The following is an 18,148-nucleotide window of genomic DNA, read 5'->3' as shown; positions in this document are numbered from 1 at the left end:
GCAACAAGCACATGCTTCTTCTTCCTTCTTATATCTCGCTTTATAGGTGCGTGTTCTAAGGCATCCCGATCTCGCTTCTAAAAGTAATGAGCTTCCTTTTGAGTTATCATAAATGGTTTCTTTCCTGATTTCGTTTTTTCCTCTTAAGTAGTTATTCATGGCAGGTTTCTTTTCCATTGCCGCCACCCTTGAGATTAATTCAGCCTCTCTGACTTTCCGCTTGACCTTCTTTGTTGCTGTGTTGCCCACCCCACAGGCCGTATACTTGCTGGTAAGCTTCCTAGTTCTTTTCCTCTTCTGTGAATCAATCGCCAAGCTGACCGCAGCGCCACCATGGCCTTTGCAGCAGCGCATTAACGAGAGGATCACGCTTTCTCGGCGGATATGCCTGGCGCTGGCGTCACCTCCCCTTTCTAGCCACCATATTGTGATTACTCTTTCTCTTCGCTGAGAAGCTCTTTTCAAAGCCATCCAGCCCAGCTTTCTTGTTTTTTAATACAGTTGATAAATTAGATGGCGGTATGCTGAATTCCTTTGCAATGTCAGTTTTCTGCCGGCCGCCTTTTTCCACTTCTTTTATCAGCAGAACTTTCTGTTCTAGTCAAAACACTTTTGCCCGGTGACTGGCAGAGCCGTTTATCACTATAGACCACAAAAGCACTCGCGAGGCATGCCTAACGAAGCACATCAAATAACACGCAATCATATGACCTGCAGCACGGATCCAAACGCACACGCCATCAGCGCCAAAGTGACTGAATGCGGCAGGCGATGCAGAAGGCAGAAGCTTCAAAATGTTGTCAGGGCATCTCGCTTTCCTCATCAGTGTGCGCTGGTGATGGCGATGGTTGCAATGGCGGGCTTTGCGTTGGCTTCTCATGTAGTGGAGGAAAGATGATCAAAATTGAGGAGACCAAAAAGCAGGAACCGCGGAAAGGCACCCGTTAGTAAAAGATTGTGCTTTGGAGGGCAGGCCAGAAGAGGTCAGCTTTGGAGGAGCAGCGACGTCGAAACTGGCAGCGAGGAGGTGAGGAGTTGACATGAAGGCGAGTGAGAGGAGTGACTGGCATCCAAACTGCTCGTAGACTGGATAGCGAATGAGGAGGGGAAAGCAGTGGCCACCTTTATAGGGGGGGGGGGTTGTGGAGGTCATGGAAGACTACGAGGGTATCACATTGGAAAGTGCCGCAAATGCCATGGTTCGAGTCTGTGGTTGTTGTGCTCAAAAAACGATTAGTCGCTCATTGTAAGTACGCAGCACGGTCGTGAAAACTGAACGATTTTTCAGTAGGGGCTTTGCATGATCACTGGGCAATTTTTTCTCGAGGTGTGCAGCTGTGAAGTTTGCAAAACAAGCGTTTCTCGGCGCACCGTTGTCGATGACACTGTGCTAATTCTGCGGTTGGAGTGTCAGTGTTCGCACACCGTGCCACCTCTGCGCCATTGACAAATATCTAGGAACAAAATTCAATGATCCTACCACACATTTAGATTGTTTGTCTAAAGTCCGATGGCGCAAATCAACCATGACCGGTCCGAGAAGATCGCCGGGGAAACGCCAGCTTTCGTTGACCCACAATGTTGACAGCCTGACTTGCCCCTGGCGACGCTCCGATTTTTCGTGTTTTCAGCAAGTTATCGGTCAATTCGCACCATCAAAAGTGCAACAAAAATCGGGGCGGTGTTTTATTGCGATGCAGGCCAATTATGGGGAGTGGCGATCAAATTTCTAGACCGGCTTCCTCAAAGTCATCTTCCCAATTTGTTAACATAGCTCCTCACGTTGAACATGGCACTTATAAACGGCAATTTTCAGTACGTTTCAATGCCAGAAGTGCTCTTTAGACCGGTAAAACTTTGCTCATCGAGCGCACCCCATAGAATGCTACAGCGTAAGTCTGCCTGCGGTCTGTGGGCACTTTTCGGCATCCAAGAGACTGCGACTTTCTGCTATCGGAAAGCATCAGGAAAACTTTATTTTTGTTTGGATTCTATCACGGGGGACACCAGCGATGCGATTGCGACCGAGATCAACAGTTCGGGCGCGCTGCGCCATAGAATTTGACAGCTTCCATTCGCTCCGCAGTAAACAGCTGGGAGCACTCTGCGCTCGCTTGGTACCCATTACTAGGCAATTATCGGTCATGGGTTCGGTACTTTTGTGGCCTGTTCTGCGCCTGCATAAGACTAATTCGTTGGCGGTATTAATTTGACACTGCGTGCGCAAAAGCGTCACCGTCTCTTGGCGGCGGCGATGCCTATGCCTCTGAGCGGCTCAAGCTCTTTGTGTGCTTCAAGTAATGCAGTTAAAATGCATGCATTTGGGTCAGGACCCGAAGAAATTTCAAATGAAGCGATTTCGTTATAATGAGGGATTACTGTATATTCATTTCTTCCACAAAAAGCACACGGCAGGGATAGATAAGGCTTGCACTAATGCCACTGAATAAGTCACTAAAAAGGCATAGATAAAAAATAAAAGTTATCAGCCCCAATGCTCTATTGTGGCTTTGTCTGGAGAACTAATTATTTTGAAAAAGTAAATTCTGGGGTTTTACATGCCAAAACCACAATATGATTTTGAGGAAGATTATAGTGAGGGACTCTGAATTCATTTTTAAGCGCTGGAGTTTTTTTATGTGTGCCCAATCCACGGTACCACTGGTGTTTTTGCACTTCACCACCATCGAAATGCGGTTGCCACTGCCAGGACTTAATTCCATGTGCTCGAGCTTAGCAGCGCACTGCCAAAGCCACTACACCACCACAGAGAGTGGAGTCGGGAGTGGGCATTCTAAGTACTAGACACACACATAGGTGGCCACAAGGTGTCAGGTTTCACTCTTTCCCTTTTTCCCAATGCAAAAGATATTACTAAAGGAACATTCAAATTGCGTGTGTGACCGTGAGCAAAGTGGCCATCACTGAAATTGTCGCTCTACTTCTGTGCAATTGAAAGCAAAGCTTTATTTGCGGCATTTAAAGGGTTTTGTTACAGTATTGGTTGTAGTGGGTGCAGCAAAGTTCGCTGAGGTGAATATACATATGGTGTTGTCCTATTCTGGGCTACCATGGAGGTTATTGGCAAGTCACCCTGCGGAGTGGCCTGAAAGATTCGCTTGCACTGATCACTACAGTGCATCTTTTGGGGGAGCTTTCCGAATGTCGCATGGCCTTAGTGAAGAGATCTTCGTCAAGACAGCATCAAACCATGACTTTAGTCGCAAACTTCTCAAATTCATCAAAACAATTTTTTCTTCATTAAAATTATTTTTTTCAGGCTGCCCAATTATTCCAACATTTTTAATGGCGCCTTTGCTGTAAGAAAAACGGTCTGGCTGCTGTACTTTGAATGTGAGGTCGAACATTGTGAAATTTTTATATAACGAATTGGCGATTTTTACCGACCTTGTAATGTAGAGGTTTAACTGCATTATGCCACGGAGTCTTGAATAATATCACCTGCAGCTTGATGGCTGTTGTGTGGCTTGCTTTTGTATTACTACCTGCTGTCATTTGCAAAATATTGCTGCTGCTGCCAGACCACATGTAGTGGTAAATGTGTGTAGAGTGAATGAAAGCGCACTCAAAATTTCCTTGGCCTCGCAGGTTGGTGCAGCTGAATGGCGCAGCAGCACGGGCATGCCCCACATCCCTGAGCCCAGAGCCTAAGCCCACACTTCACCAGCTGATGCAGCAGAGGCACAGCACAGTAGCCCTGAAGGAAGGAGCCCCCGTATATCCACCCCTGCAGTTTGGACGAGGCATGCACCGTCACCAGTGATGACTCTTCAAAGTGGACGCACTTTGAGCACCACTGTGCAAGAATATCAGCTCTTCAAGTGCCCCGGAGCTTTCCCTGCATGGCAGCCAAGAGAAAAATAGAATTTCCATGCTTCACTGCTTTCATACGCACTTTTTGTGCAGGAACCTGCCACACCATGTTTGCGGCAGAGCCTTGAGCAGTTTTACATCTAAGGGAAAATGAATTCCTCTACCACCATTCCCACACTTCGCAGGAGCAAGCATTACACTCGCTGCTTTTAGGTACAGTTATTCACTCGTCCCGTCAGGGTTGCATTTTTATGGTTGCTCAGCATTGTAGATCAACTTTTGTTGAATATGCTGGTCTCCTGCAGTGGCTAATCACTCACTTTTAATGGGGTGATCTTTTTTCCTCGTTCTCAACGGAGCCTAAGCCTGACAAGGAATGTGCTCTTGGTTCTGTGCTGTCGTCTGCTTTGAAGGAGAGGACCAGCTTCAAAGTGCAGAGCCAGATGTTGAGGCTCTTTGAGTCAACTGTTGATGCATACATGCATAGCAGTGCAAGGCAGTCCCCCCCCCCTTCTTCTCTGTGACCAGTGCTGAGAATTTAGCATGCCATCTCGTGAAGGAGGTGGGCGTCCATTTTTGTGGCCTCTCTTTCTTTGCTCTGTTTTATTGGCAAGTTCGGTGCACATAGTGAAGGGGCCAGCATCTGAACAGATATGCACAGTGACCAGCAGTCCTCTGCTTTGATGACTTACAGCCTTGTCGTTCCCTGTTGTCGATTAGCTGAGGCGTAGATGAACCACATTTCTTTCAACTGATGGAATCCTCCTCGCACAAGGGAGAGGAGCACAGTCTTCCGTGAAGGTGGTGATTTTTAGGTGTCCCATTTTTTTATCTGTGTCTCTTTCTTCATGGCACGTGACAGTGATGTTGGAGCAAGTGCAAGTGTTGACTGTCACGTGAGTGAATGGCTGCCTATGTGAGAGGAGGAAGACTTTTCGAGTGAGTGATGACCACAGGTGTAGAGACATCATGGCACCTGCGCCCCCCGCCCCCCCTCATTTTGTTTACCTATCTCGTTTCTTTTATTGCTGCAAGCAATTTTTCTGGTGCTGTGGCAGCAGCAACTGGACATTTATTAGAATGCTTGCTTAATGATGTAGAGAAAAAAATGCAAGTTTCTAGGTAATATTCGTACATATTTAATAATAAAAAGGATGCTGTATACAATTTCTTTGCGCCATGGTTTTTCTGTAGTGTAGCTCATTTGCAGTTGAAGCGGGAGCTGGAGAGGCCTTTCTTAGGCCACTCATTTTATCAGTGCACAACAGCAGTGCTCCATGCAATTAAAACCAACTCAGCTGCTAACAAATAGCCTGTCTAAAAAAAGGTGATAATGTGCTGCACAAACACCTAGTTGAGTTTATAAATGCATTGCTGAGTGCATGAACAAAACAGGAAGCATGTGCTGGGACCATAGTGCTTTATCTACTTGGAGACAAGACGAGGACAGTGTACTTGCATTCAACAGAATTTTAAATGTGAAAAGTGATAAGCTTACAGCCACAGAAACAGCGCAAAGCAAATTACTGCACATGCTGTTCTGCAGAGTCCAGATAAGCCATTTCAATTTTACTCAGTTCTACATACAGGACAGGGTGCTGATGCATGTGGCGCCCACTTTTGCAATCAAGCTCGCTTACAGAGTTTACCACACATCTTTTCTTTATGCTTTCTTTACCTATCATTTAGGCAACTTATGTTTTGCCCTATGCCTGCTTAGAATGCGTGTATAGAATGGAATGCTATAAACCATGCCCTATTTGTATGACCTAAAAGGAAACGGACGCTTCTCTCAGTCACAATGCACCATTACGAACGGCTTATTACGTAGCCTCATTATACTACGTAGCCCTACAAATTCTTGAAAGTCTCTGGGGGTGTAAAAAATACTGTCCACTTTAATCTTGAGGGCCACTTTCTTCGAAACCATTGGATGTATATCCAGCACAACTACCTTTTTTTCTCTCTTTGTTAGGGCACTAGCACCCGCCTCTCAGTTTTCTAAACTTTCCCAGCACACTGTGTGCCACTGAAACAAGAAGGTAGTTAGAGTAACCTGCATCCAACAGATGCTCTTTTTGCCTTTTAAAGCTTCCATACATAAAGTAAGAGCAAGGTTTGTGCAGCGTGTCAGCAAGACAACGATTTGTGATAGCTTGCTTCACCAGCTTTGAGTGGGACAAAGCATCAGCAACAAAGTCTTTTGATTTTGAAAACAGGTCGGGGAGGGGGGAGGACCCCCCTCGGAATACTTTGACGAACCCCTCCCCCCTTTCTTACAGAACAGAAAGTTTCAGGAGGTGGGCTGAGAAAGAGCGAAATGGGGATAAAAGGGAAAACTTGAATGTGAAAGCAAAGTGAGGGCTAGTGGCTATCCGAAGGGAAGGAGATGGTGGGGGACGTGTCATGGGGGCGATCCCCTCTCCCGTGCACAGAACATTGGAGCCCCACTCATGGCACGCCTCTTCCTCATTCTGGATCATATTATTCATAACTACTGAAGGGGATCAGTGCATACATAAAACTTGGAGGCATTGTTCCTCCCCACCAGGCTTTCATGTAGTCGAAGAGCTTCTCATTCGTGGTACTAGACTGAATCTTTGACCACGCTGTGTAGAAGAAAAGCATTCCGAAAATATTGCGAGTTGCATGTCTAGGAAACTCATAATAAGCACCACCACCCCCTTTTCTTTCTCTTCTTTTCCTTTCCCTTGTCTTTAAATTTTATTATGTTAATAAACTTGAGAAGAGCTTGCCGTTAGGCTAGTTTGTACACGCTGGTAAGAATGAAAACGGCATAAAACAGCACAAGAAAGAAAGACTCACAGAACGATGATTTGGGCACAGCAAAATATATAAAGGATGGTGGTGCTGGACCAGGGAAGTTAGGAAATCGCCACAACAAACAGGTGGGAGGGCAGGTGGGTGAATGTTGTTGAAGTCCATGCAGAAACAGAAATATAGGAATATTAGGGGCTGCTGCGCCGTTCAACAACCCAGTGAATGTTGAAGAGGGCCTGTCACTAACGGAAAGTAATTTTAAGAAGGGGAGTGTGCAATGGATGCGAGAAGGACGGGGGGATGCGCTTAAAAGGCTTCAAGAATGAAGTTGGCGGAATGCGGATAATTATGGACATAGGGAGAGCGTCTCATCACTTTTCAAAAGACTCACACCAACTAGCCCAGCTTTCTGCCTTGATCGTCTCATCACTGCCCGATCGCTCAGCACCAGACGGCTGTGGCCAGTCACCTAGCTGAGGCTCACCTACTCTGTCATAGCACGTGCTGCTCTCTGTGCCATCAAGGTCATGCTGCATCAAGGCACGACTTTGACGCGGCCCAATCCACTTCGATTGCAGTGCCGTCACAGTATTTTTCGCCGCTGGATACCTCACTGCAAAGCATGCCCTGCTCTGGCTGTTCATCCCACTCAACCGTATTCTAGTACACTATAGTCAGCTGGTTCTTTAGTCTATGTTATAGTTGCGCCGTTGGAAACTGCTGTTTGCGATCAGACCACTAATATTGTGTTCCTAATTACATACAACGTCTGTTTATGTCTTAAGAGTAAGTTCTTTTCTGTGATTTTATGCTGTGCAATGATTGCGCGTGCATTAAAGGGAAGCTGAAAGCTTTTCCAGAAAAAATGAGCGAAGAGCTGTACGTCGTGGTTTTCAACCCTCTGAATTCGAATATCGCATCGAAAGTGAGCGAAAGAAAGTGCAAACATATTTCATTCGACGAAAAGTGCACTAGCAGACAAGCCCAGCTCGCGCGCCTCGTTTCCGCCTGTGATTGGTCGGGCGCCTCGTGACGTCAACAGTGATGTTCGTCCGGACCAACTGCTGCCGCTACACACGAAGCACGGTGAAAGGTAGTTGGGTGCTGTTTTGCTGAGACGGTCATGGAAAATTTCAAGAGCTTGCGTTTCTCTGAGGAGTTTGGCGATAAGTCCAAACTCCACAAGAGCGATTTTGCTCGCAACGGTGACGGGCGACGCCTTCGAGAGACAAAACGGGCCACCGCTTGAACAGATCGCTCGGTGTTGTCGCTCGATCGCTCGTTTCTAGAAATCTAGAACTCGCCGCTTGTGCGAAGTGCGAATAGTGCGAGGCCGGAACTGGATGCACATAACTCAAATACTACTGTTTGTCGCACGGAACGAGCAAACTATTGAATTTTACACGTGCAAGAATGAGAACCTAGGGCAAGACCTTCAGAAATATTTTATGCTCCTTCTTCGGAGGATATCGAGATAGGCAGCGCAGGTACGCCACAGGGCTCGGTCTTATCACCGATGCTATTCAATCTGGCGCTTATCGGGCTGCCAGCCAAGCTACAAGAAATCGAGGGTCTAAATCATACCTTATACGCAGACGATATTACCCTATGGGTGAGAAACGGAAGTGACGGGCAGATAGAACAAACGCTTCAAACAGCGGTCGAAACAATCGAAAAATATCTAGAGGGGACAGGGCTAACATGCTCGGCAGAGAAATCGGAGCTGTTACTGTACAGACCGACTCGCAGAGGTCGCAAACCAGGCAACTACAGGGAAGAGCTCACTCATAGAGAGGAGATACAGTTAAAGACAGCCGATGGGAAACCCATACCCAAGGTCGGTAGGATCAGGGTATTGGGGCTCCTCATTGAAGCCAAGGGCAACAACGGAGAAACCCTCAGAAGACTGGAGGGAACTGTAGCGCAAATCATGAGGCTAATCAGAAGGATAACAAATAAACATAGCGGGATGAAAGAGGAAAACACGATCAGGTTAATACAGGCCTTCGTAATAAGTAGAATAGTGTACGTAGCGCCGTACTTAAAATGGCAGGTCGCGGAAAAGATCAAACTAGAATGCCTCATTCGGAAAATATACAAACTAGCCATAGGACTACCGATCAGCACCAGCACGGACAAGTTGCTGCAATTAGGCCTACACAACACTATAGACGAGCTCATTGAAGCGCAATGTACGGCACAATATGAACGCCTCTCTAAGACTAGAGCAGGCAGACACATCCTAGAGAGATTAGACATAGGTTACCACACACAGCATGGTGTCAAGGTGGACATCCCGAGAGATACAAAGGAAAGATTGGTAATACCTCCCTTACCAAAGAACATGCACCCAGAACACAATGAGGACAGAAGAAAGAACAGAGCGATGCAAATACAGAAGAAATTCGGCAGCGACAAGGACGCAGTGTTCGTAGACGCGGCTCGATACAGTCGCAGACGGGGATTTACGGCAGCCGTAATCGATAGGGATAAACGGTGCAAGACATGCGCGACGATACGCACCACAAGTAACGAGATAGCTGAAGAAGTAGCCATAGCGCTCGCAGCAGCTCAGACTAACGCAACCGTGATAGTCAGCGACTCTCAGACGGCAATACGAAACTTTGCCAACGGCCGAATCTCCCCGGAGGCACTACGAATTCTTCTTGCAGGAGGGCAAAATTACAAAAGAAAGATATATATCACCTGGACACCCGCTCACACCCTCGCGGAGGACGGCAACAACGAGGCGGCACATGACGCGGCTCGAGGGCTTACGGACCGAGCCGCAGTCGCAAGTGACGCCCCGACACCCTCCGGACGTGACGGTGCGGTAAATGAGTGGGAATGGGAGGACAGAATGACAACATATAATGACATTACGAAACATTATAGGTTACAGAGGTGCATATTCCCGCGACCTCACGCAAAATTGACAAAAAAGCAGTCTGTCGCATGGCGGCAGTTACAAACTAGGACGTACCCGAATCCTGCGCTCTCGCACATCATATATCCGGATGTATATCCTACGGACAAATGCAGAACATGTGAGTCCAGAGCCACTCTGGAGCATATATTATGGGAATGCTGAGGGCTAAATAGCAATAAAGAAAACGCGGTCTCTAGCAGCAGCCTTCGCACGCGCTGGGAAGCCGCGCTGCTCAGCCCCGCCCTCGAAGATCAATTATGGGCCGTCCAGCAGGCCGAGGATGCCGCCAGGACCCAAGAACTCCTGGCCGTCACCTAAGCGGGCCCTTTGGCCCTCCCCACCAACTCGCAGGGCACACAATAAAGTTCCCTCCTCCTCCTCCTTCTTCAGTAAAATACATCAACTTAAATTGATAAAGCATGCGTCACGCTAGTTTCAGCGCATATGTTGCTGCATGCCCTCATACTGGGAAGTCGTCGCTTAAAGCCGTCACTCGCGTGGCGTTCGGCTTGCAGGCGACGAGTGAATGCGACAGCCATCGCCTCGCTTGTCGCATGCAAGATCACTTTTAAGGGGTTTATACTTTACTCCCTACATGTACGAGCCGATTACGAAGAGCCGGCCTTTCCAAGAAGCAAAAAATGCTGGTGCAAGCACTGCTTTCCACACGAACGAAGGCGAAGTGTTAGCATCTCCTTGTGTTGGAAATGTTCTTTGGCGATGGCTCTAGGAGTGCACAACGCATGGGCAGAACTGGCGGAAGCAGTGCGAACCTCTCAAATTGAGAGACTTTTAGCACCACGAGGACAGGAAAAGCCATATTGGCCAAAGTTGGAATAAATCCGGACAGAGGCCCCACCCAAAAGATGGAAGTAGATAGGGAAGTTAGAAAAAATCTGATTATACCCCCCCCCCCCCCCTGCCAAAAACCATGCACCCGAAACACAGCAAAGACAGGAGGCATAAACGAGCCGAAGCCTTAAAAATAGAGTTCCAGCGATCGCCACAGAGGGCAAGAAATCAATCGCGGCACGTTCCAGCATGAAGCGCCTACGTGGAGCTACTATAATTTGGTCGTATATTTTCATTTGTAAGTTTTCTGCTAGGGGTGCTCAACGTGGCTAAATATTGTGTAGGGGAAGATAAATGCAGCCATAATGAAGCACAGAGTGCTATGGGGATACAATTGGTACGATGAGGTGCTCCAAGTATGTGGAAAGGTGTAATGGTTCCAGGACTTCCTTTTGGAAATGCAGTCGTTTGCTTTAAATCAGGGGTACAATCAGGACTCGATGGGAATCAAAGGTCAGTGGCACGCCTCGCAGTGGGCGCTCACGGGAAGACTACAAATGAAGTTATGCAGGGTGATATGGGCTGGACTAACTTTGAAGTGAGGGAAGCTCACAGTAAAATTGCTTATGAAGAACTACTGAGGAATATGGAAGAAAGTAAACGGGCTGGGATAGTGTTCAGGTATGTGTACAGGAAAAACATTAAGTCACAGTGGAGGAAAAGAACTAGGAAGCTTACCAGCAAGTATACACAGCAGCAAAGAACGTCAAGCGGAAAGTCAGAGAGGCTCAAATAATCTCATGGGTGGCGGCAATGGAAAAAAATTACCTGCCATGAGTATATCTACTTAAGAGAAAAAAACGAAATCAGGAAAGAAACAACATAAAGGGAAGCTCATTACTTTTCGAAGCGAGATCAGGATGCCTTGAAACATGCACCTATAAGAACGAAGAAGCATCTTGCTGCGGTAAAGCTAGGGAAACGATGGAGCATGTTGTATTGGAATGTGAAGACCAGCCGTCGATTTAGGCACCGCTGGCCTCCTTGAAACCCTTGGGTTCAGCGAGAGCAGGGGAAAAGTAAACATGTTCGCAATAGAGATTAATAAGAGGCGATTGGAAGATTGCATGGTGGAAGTAGGGAAACGACAAAAAATGGAGACGTACAAAACAAAAGCAAAGTTCGTAATAGCGGGTCAGAAAATTTGGTTGTGGGAGTTTGTAGTGTTTTTTTTTTGTTTTTTTTAACCAAGGTAGGACATTAGGTAGCATTGGGCAGTACAATAGCAAGGGCTTGCTGGCACAACCCACCGCCCCGTTCTAAAAGGGACGCTCATAACGTCCATCCACCCATACATCCATATTGGGTTTATAAATGTACTTATAATAACCAGCAAACATAGCATAAACATAGTTAATGTGTCATTGTTTTACAAAATAAGCACAGCATTGTTTATTGGACTTGTGTTATTAATGCTTGTGCTTATAAAGGTTTTCAGACCTCCTTGACATGTGATAGTTAACGTGTCATTGTTTTACAAAATAAGCAGAGCATTGTTTTTTGGACTTGTTAATAATGTATGTGCTTTATTACTTCAATAAAGGTTTTCAGACCTTATTGACATGTGATAAACAGCAGCCAATTAACTGGTATCGATTGCAGCAGTCCGTGCCGCTTATCGGTTTGAATTGTACGGCGGTAATATTGGTTGGTTATTTATTCTATGACGGGGTGGTCGTTTCCTTTGAGCAGCATCACGCAGGTTCGTTTTAATTAGATACTAATAATAGTTCAGTCAGTTTATGAATCCAACATTCGATAGCCGTCACCAAGCGAACCTGTTAAAAGACGGTGAACTTCATCAGCTGCGGCGTTTCACTGGCATAACGGATTCCGTCGTTATAGCGGTCTGTTTGAAAAAAATTGCTAGCTAGAGTGAAACCGAGCACAGTCTGCTTGGCAACTACCCGGACTACCCATCCATAGCGTTACTATTGGCGGCGAGGAGTTACGGAGTCGCCATCTATCGGAAGCGCCTCGCTGGCGTAGTATGAGGGATCACGCGGCGCGCTACTCATAGGTTTTGCTGTCAGCACTCACTGAAAACACCACGCGCGAGCTCTCCCGGACATTTCTGTGAGTACTTTCGAAACGAGAGAAGTTTTTTACTGTCTAAATAATAATCTTTGGCAAACTGAAAGCACACAATCGTTTACAGCCGCTATCTCTTTACCGAATACGTACAGTGAACGTCACTGCGCGCGGTCGCCATGATGGAGTCTCCCGAACCGGCTTCTTGCGTGAAAGGTAGGTAAACGCTGAGAGCAAACTATGTGAAATATGTTCTTATAGTGTTTGTATAACTAAATGGAGCGTAATAGAATGAAGCCTCAATGCAGCGATCGCGCAGATTCGCCGCGACTGACTGCGCGTCTGCATGCTTGTCCGCGCACTGTTTCGCTTTCACCGCGCGCGCGTTTTCGCACCGTGCCATGAGCTTAAGGCCGCAGAATGTGAGCATTTGACAGTATACAAGCAACCATTGTTGCGTGGGCGCTATCAGAGCTGTTCAAAAATAATTTCATTGTAGAGACTTCGACGCCTACGGGGACTGTAATGTGTCGTCGCAACAATTCAATCTTTTTTTTTCTTCTAAATTCTTTGACCTTTCAATATTATTTCTCGAGTTGCGTCGCACTGTACGTTTATCGCTGTTCTCAGCGGGCAATTTCCCGCTGCTCCTTTATTGTAATCCAGTGCATTAATTCATAACACAAACATGACCATATGCCATGCTTTTTTTTTAAATGTGCTTCTTACCGCTCCTTTCAACTCCAGTAAACTTGCCAGTATCTATAGCATCGACAGGTTCATAGACCGAACCGTCATCACATTAGTCAGGCAGCGGACTCGGGCGAGCGTCTCGGTGCGCGTTTTCCGAACATCGCAGACCCGGCGCCGTAGCATATAAATTTTCCTCGCGGCTGTGCTTGCTGCATACCCGAGTTTTAGCCGATGACTGTTTGCCGGTTTTATGTTTCGCGAGCTTCACGCAGCTCCTTGTCCTGCGGCTACGTGTGAATAAGGCTGACACCGGGCTCCGTTGCGTACGTCCGGCACTGCGGCACCGAGCAGTAGCCTACCATGTTGCGCGCCTTAAAAGGCAGCCACTACCTATTGTAGTGCTTTCAGGCGTTGTAAAGGAGATACTCGAAGCGGGAAAATCGCACCACTAAATGAGGACCGCAGCGTACGAGGGAATTTAAACTCTCGTTTTCAGCTCGCTTCGGCGCTCCCGAAGCAGCCGACGCAGCCGCTATGTCCACGTGATCCCTAATAGCACGTCACGGCGACGGTGGCGCCAGCTTTTCCAGTGGTGGAGCTCGAGGCCAATACCAAGGTCGATTCAAATAGGTCGCGAAGCTCCGGGCAAAAAGCGGTTCAGTACAGATTGTCACCGACATCAGCATGGGAGGTTATGGGCAACGTTACTTTTGGTTATGGGAGCAGCGATTGAAGCGCGACTATGTTTGGAGGGAACAAACATTGGGAAACAAAAACGCGTTCTTTAATTCAAACGAGACACAGTTAGATTCATTCAACGAAAATAAAATTCCTAGTCAGTTTTATATATTCGTGATGAGTTAAGAAAATACGTTTAATTTTATTATTATTAATAAATGCATTTATTGTCAGCGCCCATCGCTACAGGGGGCGTTGACGCCACTATTGGCGGCGAGGAGTTACGGAGTCGCCCTCTATCGGGAGCGCCTCGCTGGCGTAGTATGAGGGATCACGTGGCGCGCTCCTCATAGGTTTTGCTGTCAGCGCTCACTGAAAACACCACGCGCGAGCTCTCCCGGACATTTCTGTAAGTACTTTCGAAACGAGAGAAGTTTCTTACTGTCTAAATAATAATCTTTGGCAAACTGAAAGCACACAATCGTTTACAGCCGCTATCTCTTTACCGAATACGTACAGTGAACGTCACTGCGCGCGGTCGCCATGATGGAGTCTCCCGAACCGGCTTCTTGCGTGAAAGGTAGGTAAACGCTGAGAGCAAACTATGTGAAATATGTTCTTATAGTGTTTGTATAACTAAATGGAGCGTAATAGAATGAAGCCTCAATGCAGCGATCGCGCAGATTCGCCGCGACTGACTGCGCGTCTGCATGCTTGTCCGCGCACTGTTTCGCTTTCACCGCGCGCGCGTTTTCGCACCGTGCCATGAGCTTAAGGCCGCAGAATGTGAGCATTTGACAGTATACAAGCAACCATTGTTGCGTGGGCGCTATCAGAGCTGTTCAAAAATAATTTCATTGTAGAGACTTGACGCCTACGGGACTGTGATGTGCCGTCACGACGATTCAATCTTTTTTTTTTCTTCTAAATTCTTTGATCTTTCAATACTATTTCTCGAGTTGCGTCGCACTGTATGTTTATCGGCGTTCTCAGCGTGCAATTTCCCGCTGCTCCTTTTTTGTAATCCAGTGCATTAATTCATAACACAAACATGACCATATGCCATGCTTTCTTTAAATGTGCTTGTTACCGCTTCCTTTCCATTCCACTGAACTTGCCAGTATCTATAGTATCACAAGTTCATAGACTACACCGTCATGACATTAGTCGGGCAGCGGACTCGCGCGAGCGTGTCGGTGCGCGCTTTCCGAACATCGCAGACCGGGCGCCGTAGCAGAAATCTTCCTCGCGTCTGTGCTTGCTGCATACCCGAGTTGTAGCCGATGACTGTTTGTCGGTTTTATGTTTCGCGAGCCAAGCTTCACACAGCTTCTTGTCCTGCGGCTACGTGCGAATAAGGCTGACACCGGCCTCCGTTACGTGCGTCCGGCCCTGCGGCACCAAGCAGTAGTCGACCATGTCGCGCGCCTTCAAAGGCAGCCACTACCTATTGTAGTGCTTTCAAGCGTTGTAAAGGAGACACTCGAAGCGGGAAAATTTCGCCACTAAATGAAAACCGCCTCGTACGGGAGAATTTAAGCTCGTTTTCAGCTCGCTTCGGCGCGCCCGAAGCAGCCGACGCGGCCGCTATGTCCACGTGATCCCTCCTAGCACGTCACGCCGACGGTGGCGCCAGCTTTTCCAGTGGTGGAGCTCGAGGCCAATAACTCGCTGTGCAATGCACGTCTTGAAATGGGCAGAAAGGCGCACTCGTATCACCTGTTGAAATACGCCCCCCTCACAATTTGTGCTTTCTTGCTTGTCGAAGTTTGTCTGAATTTGGTGACGCGGGTAGTTTCATTGCTTCTTAATCTGTTCAGCCAAAAGTAGCGAGTTACGACCGCCAGATAATTGTGTAGTTTTCGTGCGACTGCGCTGGCCGACGGGCTTGGCATCCGACAATAGGATCAGCACTCTACACCTAAAACTTTCGTCGGCCTCCAAAGAAAGTATGTTCTGTGCAGGGATGCGATTTCGACAACCGTACGGCTGGCCTTTTCCTGCATCGCTTTCCACGCTGAAAGCTCGAAACGCCCATCAAGGCGGGGCATTTGAAAAACTTGAGGACGTTTAACCGTACGGCTGGCCTTTTCCTGCATCGCCACGCTGAAAGCTCGAAACGCCCATCAAGGCGGGGCATTTGAAAAACTTGAGGACGCTTAAGCTTCGCCTTCAAGAGTGGAACGCGACAGCGTTCCAGTCGACCCGCCAAGGGATGTAAGACAATGGGCTACGGCGCAGCGACTACGCGCCCCGCATGGGACGCGGTGAGCGTCGAGCAACGCAGCGTTCGGCGCGGCAATGAAATGTGCGCCTGACCAAGCGACGCACGCCTGAGCCTTAGAAACAGCTCGTTTCTAACCCCCGTATGCAGAGATGCAACTTAAGTCGAAGCACATGCTTGACTTGATTTAGATGACGCCTGGCGTTAACGTGCCCAAAGACGCTCACTGCGTTTCCTTCGGCGCGTTCCCGATAGGCGTCCCTCGGATATGGCCTCGAGCTCTACCACTGGAAAAGCTGGCGCCACCGTCGGCGTGACGTGGCTAGGAGGGATCACGTGGAAGCGAGCTGAAAACGAGTTTAGAATTCCCTCGTACGCTGCGGTCCTCTTTAGTGGCGAAATTTTCCCGCTTCGAGTGTCTCCTTTACAACGCTTAAAAGCACCACAATAGGTAGTGGCTGCCATTGAAGGCGCGCAACGTGGTAGCTAGGCTACTGCTCGGTGCCGTAGGGCCGGACGCACGTAACGGAGGCCGGTGTCAGCCTTATTCACACGTAGCCGCAGGACAAGAAGCTGCGTGAAGCTTGGCTCGCGAAACATAAAACCGGCAAACAGTCATCGGCTACAACTCGGGTATGCAGCAAGCACAGACGCGAGGAAGATTTCTGCTACGGCGCCCGGTCTGCGATGTTCTGAAAACGCGCACTGAGACGCTCGCCTGAGTCCGCTGCCTGACTAATGTCATGACGGTTTGGTCTATGAACTTGTCGATGCTATAGATACTGGCAAGTTCAGTGGAGTGAAAAGGCAGCGGTAAGAAGCACATTTAAAAAAAAGCATGGCATATGGTCATGTTTGTGTTATGAATTAATGCACTGGATTACAATAAAGGAGCAGCGGGAAATTGCCCGCTGAGAACAGCGATAAACGTACAGTGCGACGCAACTCGAGAAATAATATTGAAAGGTCAAAGAATTTAGAAGAAAAAAAAAGATTGAATTGTTGCGACGACACATTACAGTCCCCGTAGGCGTCGAAGTCTCTACAATGAAATTATTTTTGAACAGCTCTGATAGCGCCCACGCAACAATGATTGCTTGTATACTGTCAAATGCTTATATTCTGCGGCCTAAAGCTCATGGCACGGTGAGAAAACGCGTGCGCGGAGAAAGCGAAACAGTGCACGGACAAGCATGCAGACGCGCAGTCGGTCGCTGCGAATCTGCGCGATCGCTGCATTGAGGCTTCGTTCTATTACGCTCCATTTAGTTATACAAACACAATAAGAACATATTTCACATAGTTTACTCTCAGCGTTTACCTACCTTTCACGCAAGAAGCCGGTTCGGGAGACTCCATCGCGGCGACCGCGCGCAGTGGCGTTCACTGTACGTATTCGGTAAAGAGATGGCGTCTGTAAACGATTGTGTGCTTTCAGTTTGCCCAAGATTATTATTTAGACACTAACTTCTCTCATTTCGAAAGTACTTACAGAAATGTCCGGGAGAGCTCGCGCGTGGTGTTTTCGTGAGCGGTGACAGCAAAACTTATGAGGAGCGCGCCACGTGATCCCTCATACTACGCCAGCGAGGCGCTTCCGATAGATGGCGACTCCGTAACTCCTCGCCGCCAATAGCTCCAAAGGAAGAACAACAAAACAAATTTCGCGCCTTCGAAAACAAAATGACGTCACTTCTGCTTTTAACAAACATGGCGTCACGTTATTTTTTTTTCCGCCGGAAGTGTTCCCACCACATACAGATGGCGCTAAGCCCCATGAACGGGCGATGGACCGCCTTGTTTTGAATGGAAGCTTCGCTACCAGGTATATTTACCTTGCATATACCGTCATTCCCATGACGGCACGGTGCCCCCTTAAGAAACTCCCATAGACGGTGGCGCTAGATTTCCCTCTAGGTGTTATAGTGAAAAACTCTATGGTTTTTGACGCCAGTGTGTTTACGGACACACTGGCGTCAAAACGCGTGCGGCACGCCGCCGGTGGCAAGAACGCCGCGCGGCAGAGATAGTCTAGCCACCCTAGCAGAGAGGCCGGCGCGGAGTCACGTGACAGCGCTGATCTCGGCTTGTCTCGAACTGCGCGAGCATAGGCGCAGCAGCCAGAG

At 47.9% G+C, this 18,148-nt stretch overlaps 1 protein-coding gene across 11 annotated transcripts in view; it reads left to right on the top strand.

Annotated features, from left to right (window-relative positions):
• The window catches only part of Wnk (Wnk kinase), a 540,152-nt gene extending 535,151 nt beyond the window's left edge, over positions 1 to 5,001 (top strand). For all 11 annotated transcript variants that reach the window (XM_065456126.1, XM_065456128.1, XM_065456129.1 and 8 more), the window contains one exon: positions 3,610 to 5,001. In XM_065456126.1, coding sequence (XP_065312198.1) covers positions 3,610 to 3,784 — 175 coding nt within the window. In that variant the 3' untranslated portion in view covers positions 3,785 to 5,001. The remainder of the gene's footprint in view (positions 1 to 3,609) is intronic.
• The last annotated feature ends 13,147 nt before the right edge of the window (positions 5,002 to 18,148 follow it).

Source organism: Dermacentor albipictus, chromosome 6 (assembly GCF_038994185.2).
Source record: "Dermacentor albipictus isolate Rhodes 1998 colony chromosome 6, USDA_Dalb.pri_finalv2, whole genome shotgun sequence".
NCBI lineage: Eukaryota > Metazoa > Arthropoda > Arachnida > Ixodida > Ixodidae > Dermacentor > Dermacentor albipictus.
This window is presented reverse-complemented; position numbering and strand designations above follow the sequence as displayed.